The sequence below is a fragment of the Radiomyces spectabilis genome, assembly GCF_025331425.1.
Source record: "Radiomyces spectabilis strain NRRL 2753 chromosome Unknown BYT42scaffold_3, whole genome shotgun sequence".
NCBI lineage: Eukaryota > Fungi > Mucoromycota > Mucoromycetes > Mucorales > Radiomycetaceae > Radiomyces > Radiomyces spectabilis.
In genome coordinates this window covers 2,555,941-2,569,690 of record NW_026251928.1, presented here as the reverse complement: position 1 = coordinate 2,569,690, position 13,750 = coordinate 2,555,941, and the positions used below count along the sequence as shown (strand labels likewise).

At 44.2% G+C, this 13,750-nt stretch overlaps 6 protein-coding genes across 6 annotated transcripts; 2 read left to right on the top strand and 4 right to left on the bottom strand.

The window, feature by feature from the left end:
• The first annotated feature begins 36 nt into the window (after positions 1–36).
• BYT42DRAFT_251883 (uncharacterized protein) lies at positions 37–2,142 on the top strand. Its single transcript, XM_051562713.1, has 9 exons — positions 37–40; positions 102–473; positions 542–722; positions 798–1,161; positions 1,217–1,368; positions 1,442–1,615; positions 1,696–1,812; positions 1,911–1,989; positions 2,074–2,142. The coding sequence occupies exons 2-8, from the start codon at positions 404–406 to the stop codon at positions 1,930–1,932; spliced, it is 1,080 nt and encodes a 359-aa protein (XP_051426727.1). The 5' UTR covers positions 37–40; positions 102–403; the 3' UTR covers positions 1,933–1,989; positions 2,074–2,142.
• A 1,224-nt stretch (positions 2,143–3,366) lies between these two features.
• Positions 3,367–4,368, bottom strand: BYT42DRAFT_491426 (uncharacterized protein; the record flags this gene model as incomplete). Its single annotated transcript, XM_051564075.1, has 5 exons — positions 3,367–3,542; positions 3,598–3,719; positions 3,779–3,922; positions 3,977–4,030; positions 4,094–4,368. The coding sequence occupies 5 exons, from the start codon at positions 4,366–4,368 to the stop codon at positions 3,367–3,369; spliced, it is 771 nt and encodes a 256-aa protein (XP_051426726.1).
• Positions 4,369–5,171: 803 nt separating this feature from the next.
• Positions 5,172–6,379, bottom strand: BYT42DRAFT_561677 (uncharacterized protein). Its single transcript, XM_051567392.1, has 4 exons — positions 5,817–6,379; positions 5,659–5,754; positions 5,541–5,594; positions 5,172–5,481 (listed from the first exon to the last, which is right to left on the bottom strand). The coding sequence occupies exons 1-4, from the start codon at positions 5,949–5,951 to the stop codon at positions 5,458–5,460; spliced, it is 309 nt and encodes a 102-aa protein (XP_051426725.1). The 5' UTR covers positions 5,952–6,379; the 3' UTR covers positions 5,172–5,457.
• BYT42DRAFT_544127 (uncharacterized protein) lies at positions 6,338–7,871 on the top strand (the record flags this gene model as incomplete). The annotated part of the gene is made up of 5 exons (XM_051565739.1): positions 6,338–6,527; positions 6,596–6,821; positions 6,886–6,980; positions 7,035–7,348; positions 7,410–7,871. The coding sequence occupies 5 exons, from the start codon at positions 6,338–6,340 to the stop codon at positions 7,869–7,871; spliced, it is 1,287 nt and encodes a 428-aa protein (XP_051426724.1).
• Positions 7,872–7,948: 77 nt separating this feature from the next.
• BYT42DRAFT_251799 (uncharacterized protein) lies at positions 7,949–10,994 on the bottom strand. Its single transcript, XM_051562712.1, has 3 exons — positions 9,666–10,994; positions 8,909–9,588; positions 7,949–8,849 (listed from the first exon to the last, which is right to left on the bottom strand). Exons 1-3 carry the CDS (start codon positions 10,886–10,888, stop codon positions 8,026–8,028), a joined length of 2,727 nt encoding a protein of 908 aa, XP_051426723.1. The 5' UTR covers positions 10,889–10,994; the 3' UTR covers positions 7,949–8,025.
• Positions 10,995–11,243: 249 nt separating this feature from the next.
• On the bottom strand, positions 11,244–12,948 carry BYT42DRAFT_251741 (kinase-like domain-containing protein). Its single transcript, XM_051562711.1, has 8 exons — positions 12,814–12,948; positions 12,669–12,746; positions 12,521–12,611; positions 12,265–12,429; positions 12,024–12,207; positions 11,758–11,952; positions 11,561–11,692; positions 11,244–11,500 (listed from the first exon to the last, which is right to left on the bottom strand). Exons 2-8 carry the CDS (start codon positions 12,708–12,710, stop codon positions 11,377–11,379), a joined length of 933 nt encoding a protein of 310 aa, XP_051426722.1. The 5' UTR covers positions 12,711–12,746; positions 12,814–12,948; the 3' UTR covers positions 11,244–11,376.
• Positions 12,949–13,750: the final 802 nt, after the last annotated feature.

Below are 13,750 nucleotides of genomic sequence, written 5' to 3'. Positions count from 1 at the left end.
CGAAAGTCGCACCAATGCTGCCCCGCAAAAACGGGATCGCGTTAGTATTCGAAACAATACAATCAAATTAAAAAATATGACTAACCTGAGTACCTGTGTAGAAATGCCAGGCCTGGCTCAATGCCTTCAGGGCAAATGAAGGCTTAACTACATCTTTCCCTGGGGCTGGAAAGCTCCTCGACAAGCGATTGGTGTCTGACGAGGAGGACGTGAAGGACGAAGACGGTTTCGTCGTGAAGATAAAGGTAACGGAGAATAAACAAAGGGGCCCATAATGTGATTGGTTGTAGAGATCATGAAACAGAGAAAGGGGCCATAAATGACGACATTAGTACGATAACTGTTATGTGCAATCCAGCAAAGAAAAATAAGTTTTCCCACCGTGCTTGTAATACTGTTACGCATGTCTTTTTTATTATTCGCCTCGTTTACTCGTACCATGGAAGACAAAGAGCACCATGAAGGGCAAAGTGGTAACGCATCTCTATGGTAGCTAGAGGTTGAAATGTCAGATCTGGCTAAAATTAGGAGATTCTATTAGAACTTGCCCACTACATCAGTAATACTAAACATCCTTCCTTTGAGTCCTTCGTGCTGAACAATCTCGAAAATATCGCACATTGGTCGAGGAACTTGAACAACGATGATCTTGACTTACATGACATATGGGCATGCAGATACACAAAACTGTTGAAAAGTCTGCAACCTCATTTAAAGACAAAGTAAGTTCAGGGAGACGCATAAAATATGTCGGAAATTCGCGAAATTCACCACCTCGTCTTCGGCTTGGAAAACAGATCACTGAAATTCAACAAGGCCTTGTGGCATTCTGTTTCGGAGTTGAAGGCGCTTCTGAGGACTGATCACCTCTATAATGAAAAAAGCATCGAATTGATCGGCGAATATAGCAAGAAGGCGGAGGTCATTGTCAAGGATCATCTTGATAGACAGCTGGCAAACAGTGCCAAACGCCACCAACCAATGGGTAACGCCGATAGGAACGAAGATTCCCTGAAAAAGAAGGGAAAGCGAAAGCAGACGTCTCCCGAAGAATGTCAGGACAATCCATTTGGCGAGGGTTCAAGTCGTGCTCTCATAGCACCGGCAAATATCCCATCACAACTGTCAAATGATAGCATTTTCAAAATGGGTTACAAGAAGGTTTGTCATTATTGCTTCGAAAAGACTTATATTTGCTCATTTCTTTGTTTCATAGCTTGCTGGCCTTCAATGGGACGATACAGAACGACAACTATTTAAAGAACTTCACGACGGCAATCCCTTTGTTGGTGGGAAAACAGGCCTGGTCTCGTTTATCGTCAACTTACTCCAATCACTCTTATCGACGGAAGACTTACCAATTATCAAGTGAGTTTAAACTATTATCTTATCGTAAGATGAAAAGCTAACTTGACGACCATGTTTTTTAATGGTATCTCAGGCTGTCTTTATCTGGCATTGTCAATCAGATGAATCCGAGAATGTTTGAGCAAGTCAAACCGTATCTAACAGGATTCGATTATGAACGTCGCTTCCATGAAGTGATAAATTCCCTCGTTGGCCGTGGATTAAAAGAAGATGTCAGTGCTATGGTCGATGAAGTTAACGAGAGCCTGTAAGTGTTCCGCGAAATGCAACGTTGACGAATGGAACTACAGTAGACGTAGTTGAAAGCTAATTTCTTCCGGTAAAGAGGATGAAGGACGGTGTTGAGGCTAGCCTCGACCTCATTGACGACCTGAAAAAACCTTCCCGTAGAAATGGCGCTCGTTCTCAGCAAGGGTATCGTGTTTTGCTCATCCTAGGGTATTTGTAAGTGCTTTTTTTTTTCCTTTTAACTGATCTTGCTTTCCTTGGTGCTAACGGACCAATCCCTAGAGTCGAATTCATGGGCACCTTTACCATCACAGAATCAGAGGCAATCACGACTAACCGGATTGGCTTGGTGATGGAAGCGATTTTCTGTTGGACACCGATCCAATTGGTGTAGTAAGTGAAAAACCGAAGATCATATGACTTTGCATCTGACTTAGCTCTGGTTTTTTTTTTTCCTTTTTTTTCCACAAAAAATAGTGGCGAACACACAAGCGAGTGCACGCAATCAGTGCGCCAATACAATGAAACTGTATTCGGAACCAACTCGCCGATTAATTTGTCAGGACGCCGAGTGGACTTGCTCGTGAAGACCACAGCAAACAAAGATGTTGAACTTTGCAGCATCGAGATTAAAAAGGCGTTTTCATCCCCATCGTTGATACTGGAGCAGCAATGCAAGCATCTGCGAACAAACGCAGCCATCCTCGACAACTTGCAAGTCATAAAGGCCGACCGTTTTCAGCATGTATGAGTCATGGAGTGGATCGGTAAATATTAATAAGCAGGGATAGAATGCAATTAAAGGTCGAAACGAAAAATAGTATTAATGCGTTAACCAATTTCCATAGGTACTATAGGTTATATGTACGTTCTGCTGAAGGTCGATGGTGTTTACTCTGCCTCGGAAACTTGGTCTCCTGAAATTTTCAAAATCGCCAAAGGACTCCAAGGACTTCAAGGTGGTCTTGGGCCTGCTGTTCGTCTTTCAAGTAAGTGAAAAAGCGCAGCCTCTTATGTGCCGACCAAAGTTTTGAGCCCGTTGCTTACGACTCATTTTCCCATAGAATCACATTCTGAATTTCGCTATGGAAGCGCAATCTATCGTCGAGTAAGGACAAGTATTTGATAGTCTCGCATAGTCCATCGATATTTATTGCAATAAAGGCAAACCAATTTTATCTTATTGTTACTTTTTTGGATAAGGGGCGAGTGACCTGGTATTTTATTTCTGAGGCATCTCAATGGAAGCTTAGTATGCGGAGGCAGTGGGTACTAGATGAGTGGGCAGAAGATAGAGGGGCTAAAAACTGGTCCATGGAAGGGCCAGTAAAAGGAAAGGAAGTTGGATTGTCCGGAACTATTAAGACGATATGGCGACGGTAGTTTTAGGGAATGATTTCGGTAAATGGGATACCCGCAATGGAGTAGATCGAGAAGAAAGTTAATACATCAGAGCGCAAGGATTGAGAGCCTGACGAAAAGAATAGTGAAATAAGGGAGAATAGGTAAAGACGAACGCGAAGATTAGACGAAATAGGGTTTCCTTCTTCTCCCAGCCACCAGAACTCGCTTTCATCAAACTCTTCATATGTTTTCGTTTCCCTTCTGATTTTCTTAATCCTTGTTAGGCAACTAATATCACTTCTTGTTGGGACCGCACATTGTGATGTGCGAGCAAATAAAAAGTAAAACACCGGGTCATTCAGGTCCATTATAGAAGATATTTTAGTACCCGTTACTCTAGATCTACTATCTTATCGAACCCTGACTCTAAGCAACATTCTTCAAAACTTCATCGTCCCAGCTGAGGAATTGGCCAGAAAATTGGGGCTGGTGATGAGTTGCTAAAGAAGCAATAACGCGGCCAGGCTGATCAGGATGCACCAATTGACCGGTTTCATGCAGCGTAACAAACTTTTGGTAGTCGTCCTTCATGGCGTCTTTGCCTAATATTCTTATCAGATATGTTTGTCACAAATCTTAGCTCAATCACTCTCTTACCTATGGCGCGCAATAAACCTTGCATCTCGGTATCCACAACGCCGGGTCGGAGAGCAATGGTGGTTACATCGGGTTCTTCCACCGACAAGGTAGATGCAAGGTGGTTCAAAGCGGCCTTGGAACTATTATTCTCATCATAAGCTTTCATCTTTCATGGAACCATCATCTCGCTACTACATACGATCCATAGGCGCCCCAAGCGCGGTATCCCTTGGAAGCAGCGCCAGAGGAAACCATGATAATGGAACCTTTTGATTGACGAAGCAAAGGCAGTGCTTCCTGAACAAGTCGGATGACGGAAAATACGTTCACTTCAAACAATCTACTCTCACATTATTTTAATTGCCTTGGAAATTCATCTGCCATCAAGCCAACATACCGTTTCCAATCCTCAACGAGGCCTTCAGCCACAGTAGCAACGGGTTCCAAAACACTAATTTTTTGGTGGGTTAATTGATATTGCAACTTTACGTAATATTCCGTCGTATCTGTTTACCCAGCATTGGCTACCACACCGTCCAGCTGTCCCCACTTGTCGACAGCAGCTTTGACAGATTGCTTGACAATGTTTTCATCGGTAACGTCACCGACAACGATTTGCAAGTCGTCGCCCTTTTGATGAGTCGCTGCCTCCTCGCGAAGCTTTTCCAACTGGTCTTTGCTACGAGCGACTGCTACCACACGTGCATTATACTGTTTCAGCAGAATGGTGGCAACCGATCTGCCAATACCCTTTGAAGCACCCGTGACAATGACAACTGGAGACTGCATTTTTGACGTAAAAGCGAAATATACGGTAGAAAAATGGCGGGCAATTTGTTAAATTAACCATGTGCCAAATTCAGACCCAGTTTATGCCTCGTGACGTCAAGTGCGTTGTCGAGCTGGCATGATTCCGGGTTTCCGTGAATTTGAAAAAATATGGTAGGAAGCACAAATCAGGATAGTTATAGTGTCTGCGATATATAGCAATGGAGGATATTAGATGGAGCTACGCATCAGCAGTTGATTGGCAAATTCTGCTGACCATTGCAATGATCAAAAACAAAACAAAACAAATAAAGAAATAATAAAAACGAGAAAATAAACGCAACTGTAATACACATGAAGTATCCCTCGTCATGGTCTTCATACCATATAAATTCTACAAGGCATGTGTGTAAAAGAGAAAAAAAATACGTAACGGCAGGATCTTCAAATTTCATACTTTTTAATTTTCATGTGCCCGACACCGAAAATCACTACCGGCAACTGTCGTCTATCGTATGCCCACATGCCCCGCTTTCCCCTTCTCCTTCATCATGCATCTGTTCGATCTTTCTCTGTAATAACTGCGCTAAGTTTTATTGTCAATGAATACTTCGCCCTCCATATCTCACTTTCCTTTTTTTTTTTCTTCTGCACTCCTTTATTTTGATGTCGTCCTCGCTTCTTTTCTTCTTCCTATCTCTTTTAGTGACCTCTACTTTCGACGCACAGACACAAACATATGGCTCATTTTAATCCGAAAAAGCCAAATGCCTCTCGATTTCGCCCGCTTTGCACATATGGACCACTTTCAGAAGAGTAAACCATCGTTTTATATGTTGGCCCATTGTCGATTTATCTGATCCACTATTTGCTAATCTGACCCAACTCAAAAGCTGCACAATTGTACCAAACGTTTAACACATGCACATGTTTATTTGATGATAGAACAAGTGCCATCCTGCCACTCTGTTCTCATCCATGAATGGGTCGAACGATATGTGCCAGTTCTAGCATTCGCATACATACATATCGGCAATCAAAGTCAAGGTGTCTTCGCTTAGGCAATCACACTAGGGTCGTTATATAGTTGAAACATATTCTGGATAAAATTTATGCTCTTGATGGGGGAGCGACCTATAAGCGAGTGTTAGATTCACGATACGAAGATTTGGCCCCAAACACTGCTAAATTACCAAAATCACACCGTCTCCACGAACAAACAACATGTCAAAAGTGCGCTTCACGGTCTGTTGGAGATCAATCAACAATGAGCTAACGACGATCATATAAGCGTGTGTGATTGTCACTTACTCTGATAAGCTCTTCATAAGTTTCCTCATTGACATCAACGATTGTAATAGTTTCCTCGACATCGCCCAACACCATGTTCAAATGGCCGTCATATGCCTAGGCAGATCAATATGAGTATTGGGACGGACAATCGAATAAATCCATAATAAATAGCTTACGTGTAATAAACCCCGTAATTCACGATCGCCGCGAAGTTTAACATAGATTTTCTCATCCAGAGACAAGCGAACAAGATCCAAGGGTTCTTCTACGGCTCCAATGTCACCGTTGGTTGCACTTGCGACGTCTGCCATGTCTGCAATATACAAGAATTAAAGGTAAAGGAAAGGAAAAAAGTGGAGTTGGCTGAGAAAAAATTGAGCGGCGTGTGTGACGTAGAAAATGGGCTCGACTCAACTAGTCAGCAGCATTCAGTCCGCTCGCATTGTATATCCAATTCTATACTGTTATCACCCTTATCCGTATGACCAACCTAGACACACTAGACGATTCGCAAAGGGACAAACTGAACCAGTTCCAGGTAGAAGCTACCCACCTAGAAACTGTGAGGCGTAAGAATGTTAACGGGTGTCGTAGGCTATTACCCAAAATGAAAACCTGGAAGCTTCCATTGACAAACTTTCTAATAACCACTGGAATCTGGAGGTAGTTATTCGGTCATCATGAGCTCTTTTTTGCAATGTATCTGATATATGAACAGAGAGCGGTACAAAGTCACTTTGAAGGCGGAAGTGCCACTGCGCGACCAACAACAACCACGCCGCAAGACGCTGCCGCCGTTCCTTCTCGGCCGAGACCTCCTCAAAGTCGACTGCAAGCATTGCTTTCTTGGCCATTCAGTCTAGTGTGGGCCATTTTGAGCTATATATGTATGCAACCTTCCTACATTTTTAGTGTTACAGTATACTTACTATACTTTAATTTTTTTATTTGACAGCACGTTTTGTTACGCGACCAGCCATTGCCTCGACCGCTCAACGACAAGATGCTCGGTCCGTAGCCGATCGATTCCTTCGCGAATTCGAAGCCAAGTACGGAGAACAGCATTTAGACTTTTTCCAGGGAGGTTATTCCCAGTGCTTGGAAATTGCACGCCGCGAACTGCGTCTTTTGCTTGTCATTTTACAAAGTGACGAGCATGACGATACAGATGAATTCTGCAGGTATTTTTTCAATCAGACAATCACACCATGGAAAGGGCTGGTTTTAACTGTAGCTGTCATCTAGAAATACCGTAGCATCGGATGAATTGATCGAGTATGTGAGACAGAACAATGTGTTGGTCTGGGGTGGCAATGTCCGAGAGGCGGAAGCTTTCCAAGGTATGTATTGGTCATACTTGGGTTGATTACATCTGCAATTGTATATTCCAATAGCGCTGACCTTCACTTCCCCCCCAAAAAAAGTCGGTTCCACTTTGCAGGCCACGGCATACCCATTTATGGCAATTATCGGCTTACAGGTGCCCAACCCTCCATCGACTACGGCTCCAAAGATGACCGTAATGGATCGACTCGAGGGCCTATTGACGCCTGCAAGCGTGATTCGACGATTTGATTCAGTGATCGAACGATACGGAGCTACACTGAACCGGTTACGATTGGAACGAGACCAACGGGATAAAGAAAGGCAATTGAGAGAGGAACAGGACCGGGCTTATCAGGATAGTCTTAGGGCAGACCAAGAAAAGGTAACAACGACGACGAACACTACCTCGTATTTTTACATATCCTGATACAAATTATTTGCAGGAACGCCAAGCACGGGAAAAGCGGGAAGCGGCTGCGCGAGCGGAGGAAGAGGCACAACGCGCCGAGGAAGAGCGTCGTATTCAAGCAATGAAGCGGGAACAGTATATTCAATGGGTATGTCGCCATTTACCAGAGGAGCCATCTGCAGATTATGAAGGGGAGGTGACAAAATTGAGTTTCCGATTGGCCGACGGTGAACGTGTCATTCGCAAATTCCGCGGCGATGAGTCGCTCGATTCACTGTACAAGTTTGTCGAAGCATACCCAGTGCTGAAATCACACGCCGATGTTAGCGGTGCTACTGAACCCGAAGAATACCATCACACCTACAGTTTTACCATTCACTCCCCGTTCCCACGCACTGTCTACCATGCCGATCACGAACGCAAATTATCGGACGAGAAAAGCTTATGGCCCACAGCCACTCTGATTGTTGATAACAATGATGATGCTGAAGAATAAAGAAAAATGAAATAGGATACATCCACAGAAAGGAAAAGAAGAAGCAAAACGCTTTCCTTTTACAATAAGATATTTTCGCAGTAATCTGTCAGCAACGAAGTTATGGTTTGGTGAGAATGAGATGAGGATAAGGATTGGGATGATGATAGCATTTTTATCCGACAGAGTAATTTCTACTTTTATGGTGTCGTAACGGCTGAGGCACCGGGGCAACATTGTTAGAACGTGATATAGCCGAATGGCCTCGTGCGCTGTTCTTAAAGTTCAAATAGGCCAGCGCGTCGTCATCGACGGCATTTCCCATTGCGATCGACTCGGTAAGTGTGACGCCAGAGATAGGGTCCATAAAGCTGGCATCGGCACCATTCTGGAAGAGAAATTCCGCCATTGGGAATATTTTATGTCCATCCTGGTACCGACAGTGCAAAAGCGCAAAGAAGAGAGCATAGTGCATTGACTGGTATTCCTGACTACGTCCACTGGGTATCTGTTCGGGAATGGGAATAGCAATCGTTCTGCCCAAGATCGGGTTTCCCGAAACATCCAATCGAGGCAATTCCAAGGTATTTCCGCAAGGCCGTGCATCCTCTTTTGACAAGGGGCTCTTTTCTTCTGGGGTCACTACAGCTGAATCTCGACGTCTGACGTTCACGTCAACACCGAGCGCTACCGCATACAGGGCTCCGGGAATGTCATCTTGCTCTACTGCTTCAAACAGTAGATCAACGCAGTTTCTGCTACACGGCTTCACAAAGGCTCGCTGGACATATTTATCTTGGATATATTTCAATTTGATGTTGCGCATGTCATTGGCTGTCGGCTTTTCTTTGCCATGCGGATCCCATATTTCATTGGAGCGAGCATTACCGAGCGAGCGCAGTAGTTCGAGTAGGTCAGCAGTATAGGAGGCACTGTCCAAAGTCAGTGATCGCACTTTGGAAATGTGGGTGCCCAAACTTCGGTGAATACCAGAGCATTCTTGAATAAAGAACTTTTAGTGTCTGACGTGTCCATTAACCCAAAAATAAGAAGCATACCTATACACAAAAGAATCCCCAAATTGATTGAACACCATTCTGGATTGGATGCATTACAGTCTGCGCAGAATGCATTGGAAGGATCTTGCCGTATTTCGGTAAGCGTTTGCGTTAAGACCTCATCACTTCGCGGAGGCACAACCGGACTTTCGGACGGTGACGATAAAACTTCGCCTTTGGTATATGCAGCATGATTTGAAGGCCATTGCTCTGATAATTCACTGGACGGTGCCGCAGGAGGAGATGAAACAGGTTGGCTTTTCTTTCTCAAGTATTTTTCCTTTGCAGCGTTGGCTCCCGCCGTCAACCCGCTCAAAGCCCCACTCAGAGGACGTCCAGATATTCGTCGTGATCGTCCTTGAAATAGTGCATTTTCTTCATATCCAGAGGGTAGGGTGCTGTCGACTTGACCGAATTCCACCAAGCTGCTCATACCATTCAGTAGACTTTCGATGGCGTTGTTGATTGTCGCTATCCAACTGTACATTTCTTCCTGTGATGTGGCTTGATAGATGCGGCGGATGTTCGGGGTAATGACCTCAAAGCAGAACCGGCGTTCGGCGTTTCGTGCCTCCCGTACCGTAGCAAAGCGAAGGTTGATAGGTTCAATATGGGTTTCGAGCTGTTTCTTCCAGTTACTGTATTCATGAAGCTGACCAGCGCTCAACACGCACCAGTACCTGTGAGAAAAAAGTGTTAAGCACGCCTCTTACGGATGACAAGAAGTCCTTTTTCAAACTAGACAAGTGATACCTACTTGTGCCATGCCACATTGGCCGTCAAATCAAAAGCATGATTTTTTGAAGGTTTGGAGGTCGAGAATAAAAACCCTTCTTTTCTTCGACCAGCTATTTGCAATAGATCGCGATCTTGTTGCTCCAGGTCCCGGATACCACGAAATTTATCTTCTGACGGAGGAGCCTCGGACGGACTACTGTTATTGAGAATTCCTAGACCCACATTTGACGGTGTTGCCAAAGCCGGATTCTGACTGCCTTCCAACGTAGTCCCTGGAGTGTTGATAGAAGGTTCTCGGGGCGCATCTCTTGTAAACGAGAAACTCGACCGCGGTTCAGACACCGGCGTTTGTCCTGCCATCACTGCCGATGCTTCCGCTTCGCTTTTCGTGTATTTACCTTCCAACATCTTCCGCTTTTCGTATCTCTCTTTGTTCACTTGGGCTTGTTCCCGCGACGCTTCCTGCATAATAGCACCGAGCTCATCTAATCCTGACTTTAAAGGTTGAAGGCACCGTGCAATGGAATCGTAAAAGGTATATTCTCGCTGTTGGTGGGTGAGTAGGTGATACAAGACTTCTTGATCCTTCTTGCCGCCATGGAGATCGGTCAAAAAAGCATAGTAATCGAAACGTATCAGATCGAAATGACTCCTTTTGGCAAAGTACTTGGCTTCGTATTCTGTGCGTTTTTTCTCCTTGGTAGAGTCTGTTTTGATGCTTAAATATTTTGCTAGGCATGCATAGTAATCCTTGCTTTCCTCCTCAAATTGCTTTCGTTTGGCGTCGGCTGCTTTAATATCCATGTCGTACAATTTCTGCAGCGGGTCAATCAACAGCGACTGCATGGAATACTGAAGGAGTTCTCGTTCTTGCAGAATTTTTTGCCATGCTTCGTCCAAATAGTGAGTCAACAGTGGTTCGACGGACGGTGTCTCTCGTAAGACTTGGATGAACAAGCTATCTGTTTCCAACAATGTTCGTCTGGCTTCCAATGACGACGTAGCCGCTTTGATAATCTTTTTGATGTACGCTTTAAGGGTGCTGGTACGTTTCTCAAGCTGGTTAATGGTCGCTCGAAAAAGGGGACCGTCTTCTGGACCTTCGCCGTCCACGATAGGCGATGGCTGTTGTGCAGTAGATGGCGATGCGGCGGATCGGACATGACTGTCCTGTTCTCTGGAAACTGGAGCTTCCGAAATGGTCGAAGTCTGTAAAGATGCAGTATCCGAAATTTCAGACATGGGAGACAGGTAGGTATATACAATAACTTTTTAAGGAAACAATAGATATTGCCAATGCACAGTATAAAAGTGCAAAATGCAAACAAATAGTGAATTTTCGGACACGCAAATTAGCGTGCCCTTAAAAAGCCCTAATGCTGGATTTTGACCAAAGTTTTTCTACACAGAAAATTCATTCCTTCACTGTATGTATCTCTTGATCCGTACAGTGTAAAAAGTTAGGGTAATACAATAATGTAACAGAAAACAAAGGAAATGAAACTGGGCGCTTCTCACAGTGTTAATGAGCAAGCACGAGGTGAATTTGGTGGAACAAGTTGAGGAAATCAAAATACATGACATTCGATACAGATACAATAGGTGACGAAAAAGAAAACAATGCGATAAAAAACATGATATTATGCTCAAAATGGGGACGAATGAAATATTATAAGTCATTAAACGAAAAAGAAGCCAGCCTTGAACCCAACAATGCCAACAAAACAGTCCTAACTTGTTCCTATCAAATCAGAATTGACAGTCTTGGTTTTTGATATACTTGACTGCGCTGATCTTTGACGTTTTCGCTGCTTTGATTCGAACTCATGCCAATCACCATGCATATATGACAGACTATGATACTCGGGGTTAGATTTACATGTTTTGCCTACATTGGATTCGATAAATTCTTACTTTTCAGGAAGTGCGGGTAAAGGCTCTTCGGTAAAGTATTCCGACCGCAAAGCTTCACGAGCAGATGGTCGTTTTTGGGGATCCATCGAGAGCAATAACTCGGCTAATTTGAGAGCCGCAGGAGATAGTAAGCTAGACCAACATAATAAGTATGGGGGAAAGGGGCCTATACAGCGGATAACCGGTATTGATATTACCTTTCGTACATTTCCTTGAATTTCGAGGGATAATGATGTTTAGGTTTCAGCAATTCGAACCACGGAAGCTCGGATAAGGTGGGCCAGTTTTCTACTGTAGGTGTTCCCATGGTTTTGTATATACGTTCCAGCTGAGAGATTTCGTCTGTTCCATTGAAAATAGGTTTGCCAGTAAAGAACTCGAGCATGATACATCTAACAATAGGATAATATTTCACGGTCAAACCAAGGACCCACTCCTCCGCGCGAATAGAACGCCCGCTTACCCTACGCTCCAGATATCCACCGCAGGACCGTAAGCTGTTGCTCCCAAAAGTAGCTCCGGCGGACGATACCACAGAGTAATGACACGATTGGTATAATCATGGGATTGTCGTTTTTGAAACACTCGCGCCAGACCAAAATCAGCAATTTTGAGCTCTCCCTTGTTATTGATGAGTAGATTGGATCCTGATACAGAATAATATGAGTACACATTTATAAGGCAAAGAGTACTTTAAGTTATACCTTTGATGTCGCGGTGAAGAATACCCATTTGATGAAGATAATCGAGACCTTCAAGCATCTGCTTGACAAGAGATTTGGCATGCTCAGGTTCAAACTTGAAGTTTGGATGACTGAGAATACCTGACAGGTCATGATCCATGTATTCCAAAACCATATAGACGGAGCCTAGCATGGACGTGTAAGCAAAAAAAAAAAAAAAAAAAAAAAAAAAAAAAAAAAAAAAAATTCCATCTTTCCCCTCCTCCGTTCTAACTACCCTTTGAAAGCATAATGTGATCCAACTGCACAATACGATCGTGTTTCAGCTTTTGCAGCAGTTTAATTTCGCGCATGGCAGTGATAGGAAACTGGATACATTCACTTTAGTTACCATGGTATCATACTCGTTGACAGCATGTACTTACACCGTTTTTCTCGCCAGTCATACGGATTCGTTTCAGGGCCATTAATTGCCCTGTTTTGGAATTACGTGCCTTGTATACCTTTCTAAAGACAAAGTTTAGTTTTTGCATACCCCTCGGAATGTTGAAATGCCATCAAAAAACTCACCCATAAGTTCCTTCACCGACCTGACCGATTCGTTCAAACAGTAAACTGGGATCATGATCGGTGATGTAAGGGTAACTCAAGTTTTTAAGGACAGATTTGGGCACAGAGCATGCCCCCAACAGAGACACCGTGCTGGAAACATGTTGATTCGAGTCATCTTTTCCAGGCAGCGTCGCGTCGTTTGTGGTTGATTCTGATCCCAATTTCGGCACTTCCGCTTGACTTGTGGAACTGGCAGGTGGAGGAGGAGGGGGAGGAGGAGCTGGAACTGCGGTAGCATAATGCTGTGCATAGTATTCCGGATAATATGTCTGATAATAGAGGGCTAGGCTTTCAGCAGAATGCGAGTGGTAATAGGCATAGTATTGCTGGTATTGTTCCGCCGTCCATGCTGATGCCGCTTGGTGATCCCCATAGTAATACCACGCAGCATGTTGTTGGTAATACGCTGCTGGGGCTGCCGGGGGAGCATCTGCTGACATGGGCGCCATGGTGGACTTGGGTCCTGTCGGTATCGGACTTGATTCTTTTGATTTGAAACCTTTGACCTGATCGTGATCGTGGTCGGAAGGAACGCTGGTATCTAGGTCGACTTGTTTATGAACATTTGGTTCACTGCGGCTAATTCTTCTTTGTGATATTTCGTTTGCACGTGCATCATATGCGCGATCTTTATCGCTTGATCGTTGATCGTAAGGCACACGGATTTTGGCATCATGTGTCGATGTCTCGACTTCTTCCCGCCTTCTTTTCTCCCCAATTTTATGATGCGTTTCCGTATATTGATCACTTGGTGCAGTTTTAGCGATACGGCATGAGGAGCTCGAAGATGCTGGTGTTGGCGAGGCAGATCTCGATGATGTTGACCGCATGACTACCATTAGAAAAACGAGAGCGAGAATTTAGCAACATAGAACAGCAACATAGAGACTTGGGG

What these genes read in the sequence shown, in the direction of transcription:
- BYT42DRAFT_251741 (XM_051562711.1), bottom strand. Translation starts at nt 12,710, where the DNA reads ATGGCCCTGAAACGAATCCGTATGACTGGCGAGAAAAACGGT. An exon ending in TCTTCACCGCGACATCAAAG is followed by an intron (nt 12,208 to 12,264) that starts GTATAACTTAAA and finishes ATTCTGTATCAG; the next exon opens with GATCCAATCTACTCATCAAT. An exon ending in TTACCCGCACTTCCTGAAAA is followed by an intron (nt 11,501 to 11,560) that starts GTAAGAATTTAT and finishes CGAGTATCATAG; the next exon opens with TCTGTCATATATGCATGGTG.
- BYT42DRAFT_251883 (XM_051562713.1), top strand. Translation starts at nt 404, where the DNA reads ATGTCTTTTTTATTATTCGCCTCGTTTACTCGTACCATGGAAGACAAA. An exon ending in CAACCTCATTTAAAGACAAA is followed by an intron (nt 723 to 797) that starts GTAAGTTCAGGG and finishes CTTGGAAAACAG; the next exon opens with ATCACTGAAATTCAACAAGG. An exon ending in TTGCTCATCCTAGGGTATTT is followed by an intron (nt 1,813 to 1,910) that starts GTAAGTGCTTTT and finishes TTACCATCACAG; the next exon opens with AATCAGAGGCAATCACGACT.
- BYT42DRAFT_561677 (XM_051567392.1), bottom strand. Translation starts at nt 5,951, where the DNA reads ATGGCAGACGTCGCAAGTGCAACCAACGGTGACATTGGAGCCGTAGAA. An exon ending in AATTACGGGGTTTATTACAC is followed by an intron (nt 5,755 to 5,816) that starts GTAAGCTATTTA and finishes TGATCTGCCTAG; the next exon opens with GCATATGACGGCCATTTGAA. An exon ending in GTGGAGACGGTGTGATTTTG is followed by an intron (nt 5,482 to 5,540) that starts GTAATTTAGCAG and finishes ACTCGCTTATAG; the next exon opens with GTCGCTCCCCCATCAAGAGC.
- BYT42DRAFT_251799 (XM_051562712.1), bottom strand. Translation starts at nt 10,888, where the DNA reads ATGTCTGAAATTTCGGATACTGCATCTTTACAGACTTCGACCATTTCG. An exon ending in GCCAATGTGGCATGGCACAA is followed by an intron (nt 9,589 to 9,665) that starts GTAGGTATCACT and finishes TTTTTCTCACAG; the next exon opens with GTACTGGTGCGTGTTGAGCG. An exon ending in GGGGATTCTTTTGTGTATAG is followed by an intron (nt 8,850 to 8,908) that starts GTATGCTTCTTA and finishes TCTTTATTCAAG; the next exon opens with AATGCTCTGGTATTCACCGA.